The 19,675-nt window shown below is 43.0% G+C and overlaps 2 protein-coding genes across 5 annotated transcripts in view; one reads left to right on the top strand and one right to left on the bottom strand.

Moving 5' to 3' along the window:
- Window positions 1-4,114: 4,114 nt before the first annotated feature.
- Window positions 4,115-14,335, bottom strand: MED20 (mediator complex subunit 20). Of its 4 annotated transcripts, XM_015600355.2 has the most exons (5): window positions 11,455-11,589; window positions 10,044-10,069; window positions 9,325-9,362; window positions 7,706-7,959; window positions 4,115-6,086 (listed from the first exon to the last, which is right to left on the bottom strand). In XM_015600355.2, the coding sequence occupies exons 4-5, from the start codon at window positions 7,940-7,942 to the stop codon at window positions 5,871-5,873; spliced, it is 453 nt and encodes a 150-aa protein (XP_015455841.1). In that variant the 5' UTR covers window positions 7,943-7,959; window positions 9,325-9,362; window positions 10,044-10,069; window positions 11,455-11,589; the 3' UTR covers window positions 4,115-5,870. The 4 variants fall into 4 exon arrangements, with proteins under 4 accessions (XP_015455841.1, XP_006926623.1, XP_015455839.1 ...); XM_006926561.3 differs by lacking the exons at window positions 9,325-9,362; window positions 10,044-10,069 and adding an exon at window positions 14,184-14,335 and having other exon boundaries at window positions 11,455-11,609; XM_015600353.2 differs by lacking the exons at window positions 9,325-9,362; window positions 10,044-10,069 and adding an exon at window positions 14,038-14,176 and having other exon boundaries at window positions 11,455-11,609.
- Window positions 14,336-14,438: 103 nt separating this feature from the next.
- Window positions 14,439-19,675, top strand: part of BYSL (bystin like) — a 9,342-nt gene continuing 4,105 nt past the window's right edge. Inside the window, exons 1-2 of the mRNA XM_006926560.3 lie at window positions 14,439-14,945; window positions 17,927-18,089. Of these exons, the coding sequence (XP_006926622.1) occupies window positions 14,678-14,945; window positions 17,927-18,089 (431 nt within the window). The 5' untranslated portion in view covers window positions 14,439-14,677. The remainder of the gene's footprint in view (window positions 14,946-17,926; window positions 18,090-19,675) is intronic.

The following is a 19,675-nucleotide window of genomic DNA, read 5'->3' as shown; positions in this document are numbered from 1 at the left end:
ATTTTATTTATGTTAACATGTGATGGGTTTACTGTTACCTTTAAATAAATTAATACTTTCATTTTTTTCATTATAAGTTTTAATAAAGTAAATATCAATAGATATAATCTACACACACAAAAGCTCTTTGGGGTACGTGATAATTTTTATGAGCATCAAGGAGTCCTGAGACCAAAACATTTGAGAACTGCATACTAGATAGAAGCAGAAAGAATAAGAAGGCTACTTTTGATAATTCAAAGATGAAAAGACTACATAGGATAGCTAACAAAAGGTTTGTTGTAGCTTTAGAGTTAAGAGTTTAGGTGGTTTGTCAATGAAGAATGCAAACTACAATAAAGAACACTAAACTTTCCTTTAAAGACACAACTGGTTACGAGTGTAATCATGATATACATGGCATTAAAAAAAAAAAAAAAAAAAGTTTAGAGACAGCCATGACATAAGCTTAGGAGCTGAGTGTAAACAGGGATGGATATGCTCCACATAAAAGATATGGTCATTTCTACTCTACCTTTTTTATTTTTAAAGCCCAATCTCTTTTCCTTTAGGTTACAGAACGAGTAAAATCTCATCAATATGAATGAGATTAAAAATATATTTCTATGCTCAAGAGATGGTCCATACAACTGCTTACTAATTTGGTTACAAAAAATACACCTATACATGAATACTTTCTCTAAACACTCTCTCCACATACATTGCTCGTTCTCTATTATAATACTCTTTGTACTAGAGAATTTTAACCTGCCATGAAGTAGTAATGACCCCATAACTTCCCATCTTAAACATCCTACCAAACACCAATACCCTCAAGGAGCCGATGAAATATAGCAAGTCAGTATCATTATTTCCACTTTACAGATGAGACCCAGAAAGGCTACCTTGATTGAAGTTACCTGACAAGTTAGGGATAGTACAATGGCTAGACTCAGCTGTGTCTCCTAACACATGTTCTCTTTCCTTTAGTAGGCTGCCTTGGAACACCTGTCACATCTACATCCCTAGCCTTGCCTTTCCTACATGACAGAAGATTTCCAATACTGAATTCTGCCTTTGGGACAATCTAGGACATATAAATATGGTCCCTAAATTCTCTTTTTTAAAGTCTCCAAAGAAAATTCAGTAGAATTCATACTAACGTTAAAAACAGGTTGATGCCATTTGATAGGGCAGGAATGTGTTAGGAAATAAAACATAATAAAAGAATTAGGAATCTTTGCCCTAATAGTTCCAAGAATTTTTTTTAACTTGCCAATTTCATCATAGACTAGGAACTATTTCACTGCCTCATCAATCACATCCTTCTGAAAAATGAAAATGCTCATTATGCCAAATTCCATTACAATAATAATTTTCAGATCCCATGGAGTGTGTCATAATAGAAGAGTAACTCCTGGGGCCACCAAGAAAGCTATAAAGATTGCTTCATACATATTTACTCCCACTCATCTCTAAAAGGCTGTATGTATACATATGAAGAGACAAGGGGGAACCTATAGGAAAGATATGAGCAGGAAAGCAATCCAGCTTCATAGAAACTGACTGAAACATCTAAAGTACTACAAAATGAAGGAGGAAATGTCCTGGAAAGGACCCCAGACAAAGGGTCCAAAAGGTCTTGCTCACAATGAGATGAGTGGACATATATCACCCCTGCTTTATCTTTGTCTTCCTGCTGTTTTCCTTCAGTGTCCTCCCTTTACAGAATCACAAATCTTTGATATACTCTACTGAACCCTATAAATTCTATTCCCAAAAAACTGCACATATACACAAAACCATGTCCAGTTTCAAGGCATACAGGCCTCTTGAGGCTCCCTTCAGGGGTTAGTAATCTGCAGTAACGTCAGAACCCCTAACTTTAGAGACATAGTTCGCTCATACTTCAGCACCAACTAATGATAAATTTCTTCATTAAGCACAATAGTCTCCACAATCTGGAAGGGAAAGGGCAAGTATGTTTTGCTTTTTGTCTCAGAGTTAATGAGAAAAGAGATGAAATACAGAGGAAAGGATTTCTCTAGATGAGGCCAAGTCAAGGCTGTATGACATCAAAAAGGGACAGTGTAAAGATGTGAATACTGAATGATGATCAAACCTAAAGGGTCTCTTGTAACCCAAGAGACTGAATCTGGAGTGCTCTACAGGATGGCAGAAATTCACCTTCAGGGAAAGGCCACCCCTAAGAAATGACAGCTCAACGGCCAAAGATACCAACCCCTGGGAGAGGGCTCAACTTGTAATGCAACTGGTTTCAGTCATTCCACATGGCAATTGTGACTGAGGCCCACAGCCCAAGACACCCAGACAGCAAATACAGAGGGGGAGGCTGTGGAGAGGGAAAAGCAATACTGCGAGTTATAGTATGGGCTTGGAGACAAAGCCATATATATATCAGTCCTGCCTGCCTCTAGATCTATGAATGTCCTCAAAAGGTTCAGCCTATAGCCCTTCCTGTATTGTATTTTAAGAGTTTCAACTTTTGACAACTGGAGGACATGTTTCAGTGGGAATTTCTAACTGCTCCTCTTACCCTGCAGGATTTGGAGAGAAAAATTTCACTACCTCATCCTGAAACCTCAGCAGTGAATACTGGACACACTGGGTTGGGGTAGATCCAGTAGTGGGAAGGAGTAATCAGTTTCTAGGTATTTCCTTTAGTAGAGCAGTGACACAATAGATGGTGGGGAAAATGTGACTACCTGGCACTCAAGATCAGAGAACAGAGGACAGAAAATCAGAACATCACAGGAGACAAGAGGAAAGCAGAGCCAGAGCAGAAACCATCAATGAATACAAGAAATGGACTAGACACAAAGCAGAGTACAAATCCCAGCATTTGCCTTCTGCCTCCACTTTGCCATTTTGCCATTCGTAGGTATAACCTGTACTAAACTTAATAGTTCCCTTTAAATGTATTCTTTTTAAAAAAACTTACCCTCATCCCAAGGAATAAAGAACTAGTTAGATTTTTCTCTGATATACATTAGAATAAGACATAAGTATTAATATAAAAAAGTTTCCATATTCCACCTGAAATCACCCGACACCACACAGAGGTCCAAAAGACACACGCAGATAGCCAGGAGTTCTGAGTCTGAAGTCTGGTCCCTAACTCCAGCCTCACCTCTCAGCATGACCTCTCTGGAAGCCACCGCCTCCCCATCTTATAGTGAAGGAAAACTAGGTGAGCCCTAAAGCTGCCCTGACAGGCAAGGCTGGCAGATTTCTATGTGGCTCTGGCAAAGTTACCCAGCAAGGTGACTCGTTAGCAGGGTCCTAGAAATTTCCCAGTTTTTGCTTTTTCCCTAGCTACAGATAGGGAAAAGGGTAACACATTTGGAACAAAAGAAGCTGGGTCAGAAGACAGCCTAGTGTAGAAGGAAGAACATGAGATTTGAATCCCAAAATATGGCATTTCCATTTACCAGCCAGCCAAGTTTAAGTTTCTTCATTTATAAAATGAGGATAACCATGCCTTTTTCCCTTAAATTTATACATTTGTTCCTCAACTTTCATTCAACCTGAACTTTCAAAAATGTAAACACTGACAATCCTAAATTACTTCTGAAAGTCCCATTCAGACTTGCATACAAAAGCTGGATGACATTTGGGCCCTTCCCAGTAGTTACCAATTCAGTTTTGGCAACTTTGCAAGTGGAGGCATATTGGTTAAAATGTACTGCATTACCCGCCTTTTTCAGTGATAAACTTTAACTGATAAAAAGGACAAAGGTGGATAAAAGTACTCAAAGTGGCAGTTCTTAAAGCTTGATCTGGTGTTCGCTGGACTTAAATCTGGTCAAATGTGTGCTCAAAATAAGAGAAAAGAACAAAAGTGAGGAACACTGGATATGTAGGAGCCAAAACTGTGTTTAAAAACAAAGTATAGTTTGGGAGTTTATATCACTTTTTAGGTTTTAGAGAACAGAATCCCTCCTTATGCATTAATGAGTCGAGAGTCATATTTACCGCACTCAATTTTCTATATATTATTAGGAACACATGTCCAAAATGCTGTCTCATCTCACAAAAGATTGCAGGCAGCTGCATAAAAAATACAAATAGATAAATCAGACAAGAGCAAATATAAATCAGAAGGCCCAAAACATAAGATCTGTGCATTTTATTGTGTGTAAATGATACCTAAAACATACTTCAATTTTTAAAAAAGTAAAGACAAAACAAAGAAATAAGCAAAAAAACCCAGGGGGATGTGAGACAAAAAAATGCAGATGACAGGTCTTGCAGTTAAAAAGTTGAACTGAGCTTCCTGCTAGCCAAAGCTAAAAGGGAAACATAGCCACTACCTGATTCTTGTTGCAGAGGCTTTAGTTTGAGCCCTTAGGTCCAAAAACTACTTCTCTTTAGGTTCCTTCAATGAGAAACAGTAACCTTGAGGACAACACAGCAGTAGGTACATTAATGCATTTCCTAAGACCATCTCTGACTGTGTATCTCAGTGTTAGCCTGACTGAACATTTCTGAAGCAGGAGAGAGGTAGGCAGGCAGTCCATATCAGTCAGATGAGCAGCATGGGGGCCCCAATGAGATGAAGAGAAAGAACTCATGAAGCAAGTATCAAGTCAACTGTTCTAACGCTAAGCTCCAGGCGCATGAGAATTGGAGGCCTTGTTGAGACTTAAGCAAGGGGTGAGAAACTGGCTTCCTAGTGTGACTAATTCAGCTAAACTGAAAGTGGCTCTGGCGTCAGCCCTATCCCAAACCAATTCATAAACAAATGGATTAGTTACAGGGGGTACTAACTGCAAAGTAACAGCTAAGAGCATTCCTGGGCACATCCACTGAGCTCCATGTAGCAGAGGCCGCGAACTGGGCCCCTGCATTCATTTTCTCCATCTTTTAGTCACAAAACCCCTTGAGTTTGGGCACATAACTACCCAAATAAGAGGCTCTATATCCCAGTGTACCTTTCAACAAAGTGTGGCCACAGAGGTTTCAGCAACTCCAGGTAATATCCTTTAAAAAAATATATGCATTATTCTCTCTTTCTCCAGTAGAAAGTATACATGGAGCTAATGAGTATGATTTGACCTTGCAGGCAAGGACAACAGGGGAATAGGGGGGCAGCGGACTAAACAAGATAAAAGGAAACTGAGTTCCTGATGACCATGTAATTTAAATCTGCTCTGGACCATCTGACTACCTCTGCACTCCTAGAAGAGAGAAAATTAAACTTCTAAGAGCTACTGTACTTTAGGTACTATTTGTTACAGCAGCTTAGTCTGTGGCTTAACATAATTCACAGCAGAAGAGGAAAATGTCAGAGGTAGAGAGACTTCTAAAGATTCAGGCAACACCCTAGAAAAGTCAACTCGCAATTCACTTCAGCAAACAGGTCAGCAAATGACAGCCTTCAAACAAGTTTTGCCTCCTACTCCTTCTCCAGAAAGGGCCCAGCGCATCCTTTGAGGAGAGGAAGAGGCTTTTATTATAGCATAGCCCAAACACAAAATGCAGCCTACCCACTGTGGGCCTAGGCCAAATCTTCAATAACTGGAGATATAGACAACTCTCCCCACCAACACTAGGCAGGGACACCCCTGTCCTACCTTTTTCCCTAAAGCAGGAAAGCTCCAAACTTCTCCACTCTTTGTAATTACCGTTCTTGAGGACAGGCCAAGTCCAGTAAGGCGTGGGGTGAGACAGCTGTCAGGGGGCTTTATGTGAGGGTCAGGGAAGAGGAGTCCAGAGCCCCAGAATGAAAGTCACAGCTGAGAACAGGAGAGGGAGAGAGGCCTCCATGTCTGCCCTGGGTTTCTGGGGCCCAGAGGCCTGAGGGTGCAGCACCTGCTCCTCCTGTGGAGTCCCCTGGTGACAGAGCTCAGCCAGACAGCTGCTTGTCACTAACGAATCCCAGCCACTGGCACCTGCTGCTGCTTGCGAATCTTGTTGAAGAGTTCCATGTACTGGACCATGGTATCTGCTGGGCCATAGACTGCGTCGTGTCTGTTGCCGAACACTGCAGGAGCCCCTGGTGTATGGCTGCCTAGAAAACTCTGTAGGAACTCGAGCAGCAGGCTCCAGCAGTCACTAGCTACCACACAGGGGCCATACTCCACCTGGGGATCAAAGAAACACAGAATGAGGGTGAGTTCAGGCGAAGATGAGGGCTTCTGCTTCCTTTGCACCTCTTGCCCCATGCTCCCATCTTCCCCATCTCTGAGCCAAAGACACGCACCTCCTAGCACTGTTGCTGGGCAGGAAATATTTAATTCAAATGCCAAGGATTCCACATACCAGCATTTATTCCCTTTAGGCTTCTTTGACATTCTCATTTTAAAGTTATCAATCCCCAGCCCTGCCCACAAAACCCAGAGGCAGATATAGGAACCTCTGGATTATCTCAGAACTGTACAGTCCCTGCTATGGTAGGTGAAGATTCAAGGAGAGCTCAGGAAAATCCTGAGAGACAAAATGAAGAGCAAAAAAAAGTGTGTTGGGGGATTCATAGAGAGCAAAGTAGACACATATGCTCATAAGTCTCTTCAAGACCAAACATTACTCCCAAGGTAAATCCAGCCTAGTCTTGGACCCTAAGAAATAATTTCCTCACCAGCGTGGCTAGGGCCAAAGGATAAACATCTTCAGCTTTCTCATTCCTAATTTGTCACTGGAAAGATGGCAGGGGGAAAATATTGGTAACCATAAGGAGAAACATGTAAATACACAGCTGGGGTGTATTAGTACAAGTGGGAAATGTGGTGAATAAACAGTATGTTCCCGATAGGTCTCAACAAATGCAAGGTGTGTCACAAGCTGAAAAGGGTCAGAAAATCTTGGCCCTCAAGATCCTTGGAGTTTCATAACAGAAAATATCACTAATGCCCTTCTCTCCATCAGGGATTCTTTTTGGGACTTACCTATCCCCATGTTTCTACACCTGAAGTCCCTCCTTAAATGCTACTCCTACAGGACGTGTCACAATCTCCCAAGTCAGCAGTGCTCTCATTGGTCTGAATTCCCAGACCAATCTGTGCCTCTTTCATGGCATTTCTTACAGACTAACTTCAAAAACAGTTCATGTGTTTCGGTCTTGCTCTCTCACTAAATCATAAATTTGCAAAAAGCAGGCTTACTTTTTTTTTTTTTTTTTACCTCACACAGTGCTGGGAGCATGGTAGATTGTGGACTCTCACTGGTCCCAAAGCCAGCTAATGCCACACTCCTCCCTCTTTGCCATTTTCAACATATACCTCAAGGATGAAGTCATCACATGCACCCCTTTCCACCATGAAAGTGGACAGCATGGCAAAAGGAAGGCAGCTACACAACTTTTGAGACCTTTCTTAAAGCATACTAAGGAGAGGTGTGTGGACACAATTCAGGACCCACTTCCCAAAAGTTGCCCTGGTCTGCTTCAGTCCTTCCTGTGATAGGTGACTGGTCTCTCCACATCATAATTCGCCCGTCTCCTTTGACTGTCTTTTCCCTTCCCTAGCAAGCCAGCCTTCCTAAGCTTTCTACCTGCTGTGAACCCAGCTTCCCATTCCCATCCTGGGCTAGAGTTCCCGAATGATGAAAGAAAGGGTAAAAGGTGCAGGGAGAGTGGGGAAAGATATTCTGGAGGCAGGAATTAGGGAGGCATAAATTTTGCATTCAGAAGGATGTGGAAATCTGCAGAGCCCTTTGCTGAGCAGCCCCTTCAGCGCTTCCTGCTCCTACTTCACCAAGGTCTTACCTCTACGGAGATGCCTCGGGCACTGGGCCCCATTGTGACTGTGCCCACCTTCACTAGGAAGTCACAGTACTGGTAACGGGTGCCCCGGGTCTCAATCTTGCTGGCCTTAGCACTCTGGAAGAAGCCCTTGAGTTTTACCATGAGCACATCAAAGTTGGTGTCAGCAATGAGGCAAGGGCCATTCTCAAAGAGGGCGAAGCAGCTCAAAGGGTACTCTGAGTTGTGCATCACATACATCAGCTTCCCGGTCTGACCTGCAGGGATGGAGATCCTACTCAGCATCAAAACCTTCATCGGCAAACTCCAGAATAGAGTCAAATGCAGAGAACAAGGCCAGATGGCAATCTGGCATTACCTCAGCAATCTGGAGTGTGGCGGGGAGACACCCCTTACCAACAGCCTTTACTAGAGAACAGCAGGCAAGGCAGCATGTGGTAAAACCCACTCGCTCCACAGAAAAAGGTGAGGGGCACACAGGGAACTTTACTAGCATTGACAACAGTTGAATTCTTAAGTTGGGTGATGGGCTCACAGATAGATATTTAATGATGGTGATTAGTAACTCACAGGACCTTACGTATAGTCTTTTATGTAATCATATATTACATAATAAGAAAAATAAAAGCAACAGCATTACAGTATGCCAAATGAAGCAGACACTCTCTTCTATCCATCCCGACCTTCCTTGGCTTCCCCACTCTTGGAGATACAGGAAGGGGCCCCACGGATGAAACAAAGTGGAGTTTCTGAGTATGAGGCTGGGAAGGCAGGCCAGAACCAAGCTGGGCTAAGTCTTGTCTTCTATGCCTCAAGAAGTCTGGACTTCATCCTGAAGATAATGGTGAACCCTTGGACAATTTTAAGACATCAGCCGACTTGAGAAGCTAGCAGTACACTATAGCAGAAAGAACACAGAATCTGGAATCACAAGATCTGGTTTCAAGCCCCAAATCATCCCTTCTAGCCTCTGAGAAATGAGTTTTCTCACTGATTATTATAGATTTTCTGTAAGAAGGAAGGAACACTATACACATTTGGTTAAGTGGAAAATGGAAGAAGGTAAAAGATAGAAAGCAAGACTCCTCTCTCGTATACTACAAGAGTTAATAGATAGACTGGCGCAATCCCAAATATTTATTATGTAGTTAAACTATCTCCCAACACTGTGCTACGGTTTACAAGCACAGGCATCCAAGTAGAGGACTTAGCCCCTGGCCTCGAGAACCTAAAATTTTCACTAGAAATAGACAAAAAACTTTAAAAAGACAATAAAACCAAAGTGCTTACCTGGGACAGATCTGTAGTCTTTTGGAAGGAAGGAAAGACTTCAGGGTAGGAAGAAATCAAAGTGAGCAACAGTCAGCAGAAAAACTCATGGGAAAAAAAGGACTTGAATTAGGATATAAAGAGAGGGTAGGATTCAGCCATACAGAGAAAGAAAGAAGACATTCTAAGCAGGGATGAGTGTAGCAAAGGAAGAGAGAGAAACAGCGGGTAGGGGAACAGGGGGCATTGTGACCTCTATACAGGCCTCCACTCTGCTGCCACCTCCTGAACACAACAAGCTCTACACAAACCTCTCCCCACATCCCTCCTGACTGCTTGCTGCCAGTTCATACCTTTCACCTCCTGATAAATCCAGTTCAAACAGTTCAACCTTCAAAACAAAAAAAAAGATATCTAAATCTCATCTGTCCTTCCGTTCTTGTTTAAACTCACTATAATTACATACTTAATTCATATGAGTCTGCAGGTGTTCTATCTTGAAAATATTTTGAAAGTCAACTAAGATTTTATTTCTTAATAAAGAAAGCACTTCCAGTTGTTTATATTTTTAATCACAACAAAGTAGTTTCTTATCTGCACAAACGTGTGAAGCAAGCAGAACCAAATGGCTCCCTTGCAGAAATGAGGAAAATGAAGCTAGCTAAGGGGTCTCAGACCACCATCACCTGAGAACATGTTAGAAATGCAAATTATCTGCCCCACCCCAGACCTACTGAGTCAAAAAGTCAGAGAGTAGGGACACGTGATCTGTGTTAACAAGCCCTCCAGGTGATGCTAATGCTGGTCAGCATTGAGAATTGCTGATCTAAAGGCACAGAGTCAAAAAGCATCAGAGCTAGAACTCTAAATCCAAGCCTTCTGACCTCAAGTTTATTGCTTTCCATTCTACCCCATTGCCTACCACGAATGTGTTGTCTCAACTAGACTGTAACTCGTTGAAAATAAAGGTCTGATCAGAAAAACAGAGCCCACACTAGGTAGTTTCATAAAAGTAGTATATATATCTATAAACAAATGTTTTGTTTTCCAAATGCTTTCTTTCATAACTTACCGCTTTTGATTCTTATATTCTTCCTACTGAAAGCAAAACAAATGGTAACAATGAAATTTTACAGATGATAAACTCAGTACAGCTCTTAGCTACCATTTATTAGAGGTTTATTATATGACAATCTTAGTTCTAAGTACTCTGAGTGTATTAACTTATTTAATTGGCACAACAACACTAGAAGGTTAAGCACTACGATTATCTTCATTTTATAGACGAGAGAACTATACTGGGAAAAGTAAAAAACAGAGCCCTTTACCAGATAGTTTCATTAGAGGAGATTTAATACAGGGAACAAAATACGGCAGTAGAAAAACTAAAAAATGAAATAGAATAAGGCTGGCAACACAGGGAGACACTACCATCCCTAAGGCTGGAAGGAAAAAGAGAAGAAATGCTGTTATTAGAGCCAGGAATTAAGGCTGTCTAGATGGAGCTAGAACTAAGGAGGAGACACAGCCAGAGACGCTGTCCAAAGCAGAGGCAGAGAGATACTGCAGTCTCCCTTTCTCCTGTCCTCTAATCTTCCCCAATGCCTCTCACTGGCCAAAAGGTAATGAAAAGGGGCCTGGCAAATGTAGTCTACAGGGGAGGTTCAAGGAATGGATCTGTGGGAAATAAGCAAATGACAGGCATAGAAACAGTCACAGGTTGTAAAACTTACCTAAAGTTGCAGTTAGTATGTGGCAGAGCCAGGACTCAGTAATCAGGTTCCATATCTAGATTCACAATCACTGTGCTATGAAATCGTCCAAGGTCAAGTTACTGCAGAACCGTCCAAGGTCAAGGTCAAGTTACTGCAGAACCAAAACTAAGAGAATCCAGGTTCCTAACTCTTATTCAAAGAGCTTCTTTGCCTCCTTACCACTGCCACCACTATCCACAGCTTATCTCACCTCTTAAAATATTTAAAACAAAAGTTGATTCATTGGTCGAAGTTATGCTAAAGAGGTAGCTAAGGCCACTGTCTAGGTGTGCGAAACACGAAGCCTTTCTGCAGAAAGCTCTAAAAACTCTAAAACTCTATTAGAATCCTATACAAAGACTGCTGAGCCTAAAAGGAATCTTTCTCAAACTTCAGAGTGTATAAAGAGAGTCTGGAAAGCTTGTTAAAATGTAGTCAGTTGGTAAAGAAGGCCAGGAAACTGCACCTTTAACAGGTAAACATGATTTTGATGCAGTTAGTCAGTGACTAACCCTCTGAGAAACACTGCTTTAAAAATGCAAAGTGCAAAAAGATCAAAATATAGGCCCAGTCTAAGAGATAAAAGACCAAGAATTAATAAATTCAGAAACACATCTGCCACATGTTCAAGAATACCACCCTTAGCAGAAGAGCAGAAAGATTTCAATGAACATAAATTTCTATAACTCCAAGCCAGGTTCCAGCCATCTTGCAGACCCAGTCACTGACCTTGGCTGCCAAGGGTAGAGGCAGCTGTGTGGTAGGTCTCACAGTCCACACAAAATGTTCCTTGCTTCTCTGCCCCAAGCATCTCCAATTTCCGGGTGAGGAGCTCCACGGTCTGCTGGACACTCTTACCCTCAGCCACAGGCATCTGGGACACACTGGAAGGGAGATGACCAAATCATCAGTATCCAGAGACACACATGCACTCGCTGAGCCACTCGATCACCCACAGAATCACGACTCATCAGGACCAGGAATTACCTTAGAGACCATCTACACTGATCTTGTCATTTTAAAGATGAGAAAATAGAGACCCATAGTGCCTGAGAGCTCCTCTAGAAACCAGAGCACAGATCTCAGGACCCTAACACCAGTGCAGTGAACTTCCTATCTATTACGCCAGAATTTCCTGAGCATGGCATGCGTGCCAACATTCAAGAGATTTTAGGTGGCAAATGGACTGAGCATTTGATAATACTGAGTCATATAATAAGAAAGGATTACCTTTGCAATTCTTTTAGTTCTGACTATGTCAAGGAGAAAGCCTCAACTTGGGATTAGTATGTCCTTCCCAACTCTATCACTCTGAACATGCGCTGTCCAGTATAACATCCACAAGCCATATGTAGCCATTTACATTTAAACTAATAAAACAAACTAAATTAAAATTTCAACTCTTCAGCCGCCCTACCCACATTTTGAAGGCTCAACAGCCATTACGGTTGGGAGCTAGTGTATTAGATAGTGCTGATATAGAACATTTCCATCAATGCAAAAAGTTCTACTTTGACAGCCCTAGGATCTAAGAGAAAGCCTCAAGTTTGTAACTGTTGGGAGGGGGAAGCAAAAACATGTACAAGAATTTAATCAAGACAATGAAACAAAAAATGTTATTTCCCAGATTTCCTTCTATAGTGAGTGACACTGGCTTCCCCTTTAAAGTGTTCGGTAACAATCACTAAGCCTCAACTGTGTGCTGGACAGTGCCCATAGGCCTTGAGATGAATTAAACACTGAATCCTCACAATGGCCTTAGAATATGTGCTATTATTTATCTCCTTGTTAAAATGAGGAAACTAGAGTATAGAGGAGTTGACTAACTTGCACAAAGTCACACAGCTTGTAGTGTGGTGTGACCAAGATTCAAAGCCAGGGAAGCTGACTCCATGTCTGCGTTCTAACATAGAATCCTCACAATTGCCTTAGAATATGTGCTATTATTTATCTCCTTGTTAAAAATGAGGAAACTAGAGTATAGAGGAGTTGACTAACTTGCACAAAGTCACACAGCTTGGAGTGGTGTGACCAAGATTCAAAGCCAGGGAAGCTGACTCCATGTCTGCGTTCTTAACCACTATACTAGACTGCTTTCCTAGGGATGTAGCTTTTAAGGAAAAGGAATAGATTGAAAACATTAATAAATAATAGTACAGGTGATACTTAGCTATACAAAAATCATAAAGACAGTCATACGACTTAATTTTGGGAAATACTGCATTACTTTATGATCAACTAAAGGAAGCTACAGAGTCCTACTGTTGCTAAAAACTGTCGCTACTCTCCATCAGAAAAAGCACTGATAAAGAACGATGATATGCCTTATTTTGAAATATAAGAGAATCCCTAAACTAATGTTACTGGGGTGAGAAGTCCTAGGAGTCTGAAAAAGTTGACAGGGGTCCCCAACAGAGAGCCCTTTCCTTCTGTCTGCTTTCTCTACTGAACAAATGGGGCTTCCAAGGTTCCAAGCCTGAGCTGAAAACTTCTCATTTCCATCCTTCGCTCATCTCCCTTATACTAGATGACTCAGAGGAGGCTCATGATGTCAACTGTAGGAAACAAAGGTGTAATCACTGACAAACGTGCAAGAACCTGGGCTGCCAGGAGTTCCTACCGTTTCTTATATGAGTAGTCTACAGCCACCGACTTCAGATATCCTGGCCTCCAGCCCTCTCTGATTGGAAATGCTCACACTTACCAACATATATAAAAGGCCCTGAAATATAGCATTTTGGAACTAATACCTCCAAGAGCATTAGGCCCATACCTTTCCCTGCCACCCTGACTTATAAGAGATAAAAAGTCCATGGAAACTAAACCAACCATGTAATTACACGTAGTAAGAACAGGTCCTGAAGAGGTGATGTGCCTGGAACCCAGTCTCCTAATTCCCAAAAGCTTCTTTCCTCCCCTCCCCTCTAGACTCAAGCTCTTAAAATGGCCAAACTAGAACCAGACACAGGCTGGTCTAACTGCACTTAATGGCTGTAGGGAGGAGCAGGTAAAAAACAAACAAACAAACAAACACCTAAAAAAAGATACTATCTTTTGGTTGCCTAACCCCTATCACCCCCCGCTCCCGCCCCACAGCCCTGCCTGCAGATGGGTCCTAATCTGCACATCTTATTTCCGGCCCTAACGTTCTACCCCGGACAGTACTATGGCCTCACAGGTAGGAAGCTGTACCAAAAAAATGGGAAGGAGGTATCCAAACATTGCGAGGTTCCTGGGAAAAAAACCAAGAGAGCAGCCATCTCCGAGGAACGAGGCTTGGAGATTCCGCAGCCCTCACGGTGTCTCCCTTACCCACTCAGTCCGAGGACATCTTGCTCAGCTCCTGGGGTATGGCTGACCCTGGTCCCGATCCTCCTCCCAGGTACTACACTCCAAGCTCCGAGGGCCCTTCACGACCCCGAGTCCCGTCCCATAGAATGAACCCCTTGCAGTCCTACCAAGTCACTCCCATGGTGTAGAGCCAGGCGGGCGGCAGGACCAAACAGTTAAAGCGCAGACTTCTTTGACCGCCCACTCTAAGTGAAGCCCCCTAATGTAAGCGTCGGTGGAGGGAGGCCCTCCGGAAATTACGTCAAAACAGAGCGCCGAGCCAACGATCCACGAGAACAGGAGTGTATTTCCGGGCCTCGGTGACGCCACGAGTGGCATCACTGCCCGACTGCAGCCCCCTAGGCTTGCAGCACCTGGGTCTAGATCCGCAAAGTTTACAGAAGCCAATGTTAAATGCAATAATTATTTGCGAGTCTAGCTCCAGGCCCCGTAAATTGTTAGCAGGTAGGGCGGTGTTGCTGGCACTCTTGGCCTCCGAACGGTAGGGGCGCTCTGATCTCCGCGTGGCCTCTTGGGAGCTGGGCGTTCACTGCGCAAGCGCACTCCAGACTTTTTCGTCCGTCTCCACGTGTGAAACTTTTCAGCCACTTTTTCGAGAAAAATGCCCAAATTCAAGGCGGCCCGTGGGGCCGGAGGTCAGGAAAAACACGCACCCCTGGCCGAACAGATTCTGGCTGGGGACGCGGTGCGGGCAGGTGCCCGGGAAAAGCGGCGGGGTCGCGGAACCGGAGAAGAGGAGGAAGAGTATGTGGGGCCCCGGCTGACCCGACGGATCTTGCAGCAAGCGCGGCAGCAGCAGGAGGAGCTCGAGGCCGAGCATGGGACTGGGGGCAGGCCCGCGGCGCAGCGGGAGCGCATCACACGGCTGGGTGAGTGGTGAGGGGTAGGTGCGAGGAAGAGGGGTTAGGTGGGGGTGGGCAGATGTCGAGCAGGGGTATAGCTTAGAATAAAACAGGGGGGAGGTCCATAGTACACCCTTGCAAAAAAAATAATGGAATGGGAGACCCAGCCCTGGAGCGGATTTAGGATGGTCAGCGCCCTCTATGCCCACTGCTAGTTTTAGACCCTCTTTTCTAGGTATCCCCGAAATTAGTCCAACAGAAGTGATTGCTCGCACCAAGTTCTAGTATTTATCCATTTGTTCTATAAATACTTAGGGAATACCTACTACGTGCTTCGCACTATGCTAGGAGTTTAGATAGTTTGGGTAAAGAATTAGTACGATAGACGTGTGCCCCTCTTCAGGATCTTACAGTCTAGCCCAGGAGAGAGACAATCAAATAGACAATTAAAGTAATACATTCCATGATAACAGCATTGGTCTTGAGGGGTCAGGCTGCCCAGATTGCATGACCTTTGTGCTAAGACCTAAAAAAAGAGTGGAGAGTGCTCTGAGCATAAAGAACAATATTGTTTAAGGGCTAAAGAGGGAGAATAAGTAAAAGATGATCTACATTTTCTTATCAAGGAGGAAGTGTTGACCTCCGAGTTGCTTAATCCATTTTTCAGGTCTCATCTTTAGTTTGTCCTGACACAATTATACATTGGCTTCCTGGCTCCACTATCTCTACTTGGCTTCTAAGACCTTACATTATTTTCTTACCTCTCAGTATCCTTTGCTGGTTCCTCTTGTCCCCATCTTATTGAAGTGCCACAAGCCTTTCTACCTCTACTCTTCACTCACTTCTCTGGTGCTCTCATCAGTTTCATGGTTTAAATACCATCTATTTGGTGACGGCTCCCAACTTTATATGCTAGCTGTGATTTGTTCCATGAAACACAGAATCTTATATTTCAGCTGCCTATTTGGAATCTCTAGTTTGAAGTCTAATAGAAATCTCAAATTTAATATTCCAAAATAGACCTTGCCAAACCTGCACCTCCCACATCTTCTCATTTCAGTTAATAGTATGATAATCTTCCATTTGCTTAAGACTGAAACCTTGGACTCCTCTCTTTTTCACTCCACATCTGATCTGTTAGGAAATCCTGTTGACATTACCTACAAAATATATCCAGAAACAGACCACTTCTCACCACCTTGGCATACCATCCTGTTACAGTAGGCTCCTCATTAATATCCCATGCCCCCCACAGTCCACTCCCAACAGCTAGATTATTACAGTGGTCTGCAAAGCCATATATGATTTGCTCGCATGGTCATTCTGACCTCTTCTACTTTACCCCTTTGCCCTCTTCACTCCAGCCATATTGGCTTTATTGTTCTTCAACATGGCAAGTTAAGGTCTTTACCCTGGTTGCTTCTTCTGTCCTCATATACCTGTAGGCTTACTCCCTCAGTTTGTCACCTTAGGCCTGCCTTGACCACTCCATTAAAAATTGCAACATCCCCACCCATCTCCACGCACCCAACTTCTCTGCCCTGTTTTTTTCATACATTTGTCTTTTAACTAAATGTATATTTATTGTTTGTCTTTCCCACTAGTATGTAAGTTCTTTAAGGGCAAAGATTTGTTTTTCCTGTTCCAGAACCCAGGACAATGTCTCACATATAGTAGGCACTCAAACTTTGCTGAATGAATGGATTAATTAATGATACTGAGGTGGGTAGGAGCCACATCTGTGAAAGACTTGGAGGCTGTGCCTAGGATTTAAAGCCATCATAAAGACAGTGGAAAACTGTTGGAGACTATGGAGACCAATTAGGGAGGGGATTATTGAGTTAATCCAGGCAAGAGGTGATGCTGATCACATCCTTCAGGGCTGTGAAGGATTTGAGAGAGATTCTATGGGGTAGAACTGAATAGAACTTGATAATTGATTGGATGTTTGGGGTGAGGGTAAGGGATGAAGCAGGCCTGCCTCCCAGGTTCTGGCTTGGCACTGGGTGATGGTGGTGCCATATACTCAGATGTGGAACACAGTGAGTAGTGTAGACCTAGGAGGAAAAGAGTGAGTTTTGTTGGTTATTGGTGAAGTTCAAAGTGCATGTAGGTCTTCCAAGAACGGCTTTATGGGCGGCAGCTGAAATTAGGATCTGGAGCAAGGGAGTTCTACCTATAAGTACAGATATTTGGGAATTGTTTGCATGTGGAGACAACTCCCCTCCCCCAATTTAACTTTTACCACACACTCCTTCTTTATGACATTCATATGCAGCATTTTATCTCCTTGATTGGAGTATTACATCCTTAACCAGATGCCCAGTCAGCTGTTGCCTCCCAGTAATCAGTTATTCAAATGAGTTGGTCCATCGAAAGCTGAATTCTACAGCCTGGCCTCAAGGCCCTCCACAGTCTGGCTTCATTTTACCTTGTTTCTTGCTACTGCCTAGCACTGGCAAGCCCTCTTGCCAATGTTATCACCCAGATTTAAAACATGCTCCGGCTGCTCCCATGCTCCCTATCCAGAGCCTAACTGCCCTCTATCATTCATATGGCATATAATCAAGCCCTACCATGTGTGTAGAATAGAGGTGAAAAATGCACAATCTAGACCCAGACTGCCTGCCTTAGGCAAATTACTTAACTTTTATGTGCTTCAATGTCTCTATCTGAAACTGGGTTTGATAATACTTCTTGGGGTTTTGAGAGTTACGTACAGTGTTTAGAATAGTTCCAACTACATGACTGAATATAGTGTCTTATCTGTTATTTATTGGCATCACTATCTCATTGGTTCATATGTGTACATTTTGTTTCTCAAACAAGATTGTAAGCCCCTGGGGATAGGAAGATAGTGTGTGCATCATCTGTTCTACTGTACATATCTGTATCTATTACAAGCACACATGAAGCCTATACTCTACGTGATGATTAAAGTTAAATTGATGTCTAAATCCCTCACCCACTGCTTACCTTGTTCATCTACTTCATCTCCCCTCTTCCAGGTCCAGGGGTGCCACAGGATGGATCAGATGATGAGGATGAGGAGTGGCCCACCCTGGAGAAGGCTGCCACAATGACAGGGGCAGGCCACCATGCAGAGGTAGTTGTGGACCCTGAGGATGAGCGTGCCATTGAGCTGTTTATGAATAAGAACGCTCCTGCCAGGTAGGACTGGTGTGGCCTGGGATTTGGAATGGCGAGTCCTGGTAGCAGCTTCCTGCAGAGAAGCACATGCCCTTGCAGAGTTTTGATTCCCTACCTTTGGGAAGTGTCTAAGCATTGCTAGTTGTAGAGAACTACCTTAACAAAATTAGCCCATCCTCAAAGGACCATTCTGAGTGAGAATGACCCAGACTCAAAGTATCTCCTCTCCCTCTGTCCTCCTGTTCTAGAACTGTCGAGATTACCAGGGGAAACAGCTACCAGGCCTTTTCTTGTCTCTGGGAAGATCCATCCCATTGCATTTGGTTTCAGCATGCTCAGTTTTCTTAGTGGTAAGCTCAGTTTCCTTGGCCAAATCCTTTTCATAGCCTAAGCTCCATTTTATCCAGGGTTTTTCACCCTCAGCACTATTGGCATTTGGGCTGTATAAGTTTTTCTGTGGAGGCTGTCCTGTGCAATGTAGGATGTTTAGCCACATCCCTGACCTCTACCCACCAAATACCAATGGTGACCTCCCCTACCCCCAATTGTGATAACCAGAAATGTCTTCAGGCATTGCCAAATGTTTCCGAGGGGACAAATTCACCCCTAGTTAGAACCACTAATTTATTTCCATCTATAATAAATACGAGCTCCAAAACATGTAGGTATTTCAGCTCCTGTGGTCAAACTCCTAAGCATGAGGATTTTGGCCCACGGGAGGGGAGTCTAGAATAAGAGCCCTTAACCAGTTCCTTCTGACCCTGTGATATTAACATGACATCGTCCTTCAGCCTTGTTCTTCAGGCTGTTTTGAGTTATGCACCTCTCATTGCTAATAATACTGTGAAAAGATAGGGAGGCTCAATGATAAAGTTTATGGTAGTTTATTTGAGAGAGCAGAATGAAGAAATGAATCCCTTTCCCAAACTGATGCTCTGCAACTGAAATAGATGTCACAAAATGTGTACTTAGACTTGTGAGCTTGTCTCACCCGAGAGCCTCTTAGTGACCTACAACTCTTCTTTAACAGATCATTCTGATTAACTTGGCAGAATGGTTTTCCAGCTTGTGGTAAATAGAATAGTAAAGCTACTAGAAACAGGGACTCCTGACAGTCTTGAGAAACGACAGCTGGCATCTTCAGAAAGTAGGGCTAGACCTGCATGAACTCAGCAGTTAGAGGCTATTTAGTTTAGGGGCACATTATAGTGTACTCTAAAGTATCTGAACTTTAGAACCTGAAAAACTAGAGTTTGACTCTTTCTCCTGACTTAAGGGCTATAAGACTTTGAGTGAGTTATTAACCTGAGTACCAGCTCACATGTTGAATAAGAGAAATAACACCTCGCATCGGTGTTGCATGGACTATACGAGATAACATCTGGTAAGTACCGCACTCAGGCCTGGCATTGAGAAGGCCCTCAGAAAACAGAAGCTGTTTTAAATATACTTAAGCAACCTTTGAAGATACCATTATTATACCAAAGCCCAATGTAATGAGAATTCTGAATCATGATGAAATTGTTTGGTATACTGTTTAACAAGGGTGAGAAAAATATCATTAATCTTAGAAATACTTCCATAAATTTTAATAAATAAATGGAAAA

Source organism: Pteropus alecto, unplaced genomic scaffold (assembly GCF_000325575.1).
Source record: "Pteropus alecto unplaced genomic scaffold, ASM32557v1 scaffold7, whole genome shotgun sequence".
Taxonomy (NCBI): Eukaryota; Metazoa; Chordata; class Mammalia; order Chiroptera; family Pteropodidae; genus Pteropus; species Pteropus alecto.
The sequence above is the reverse complement of the archived record's forward strand: the minus strand, read 5'-3'. Positions and strand labels throughout refer to the sequence as shown.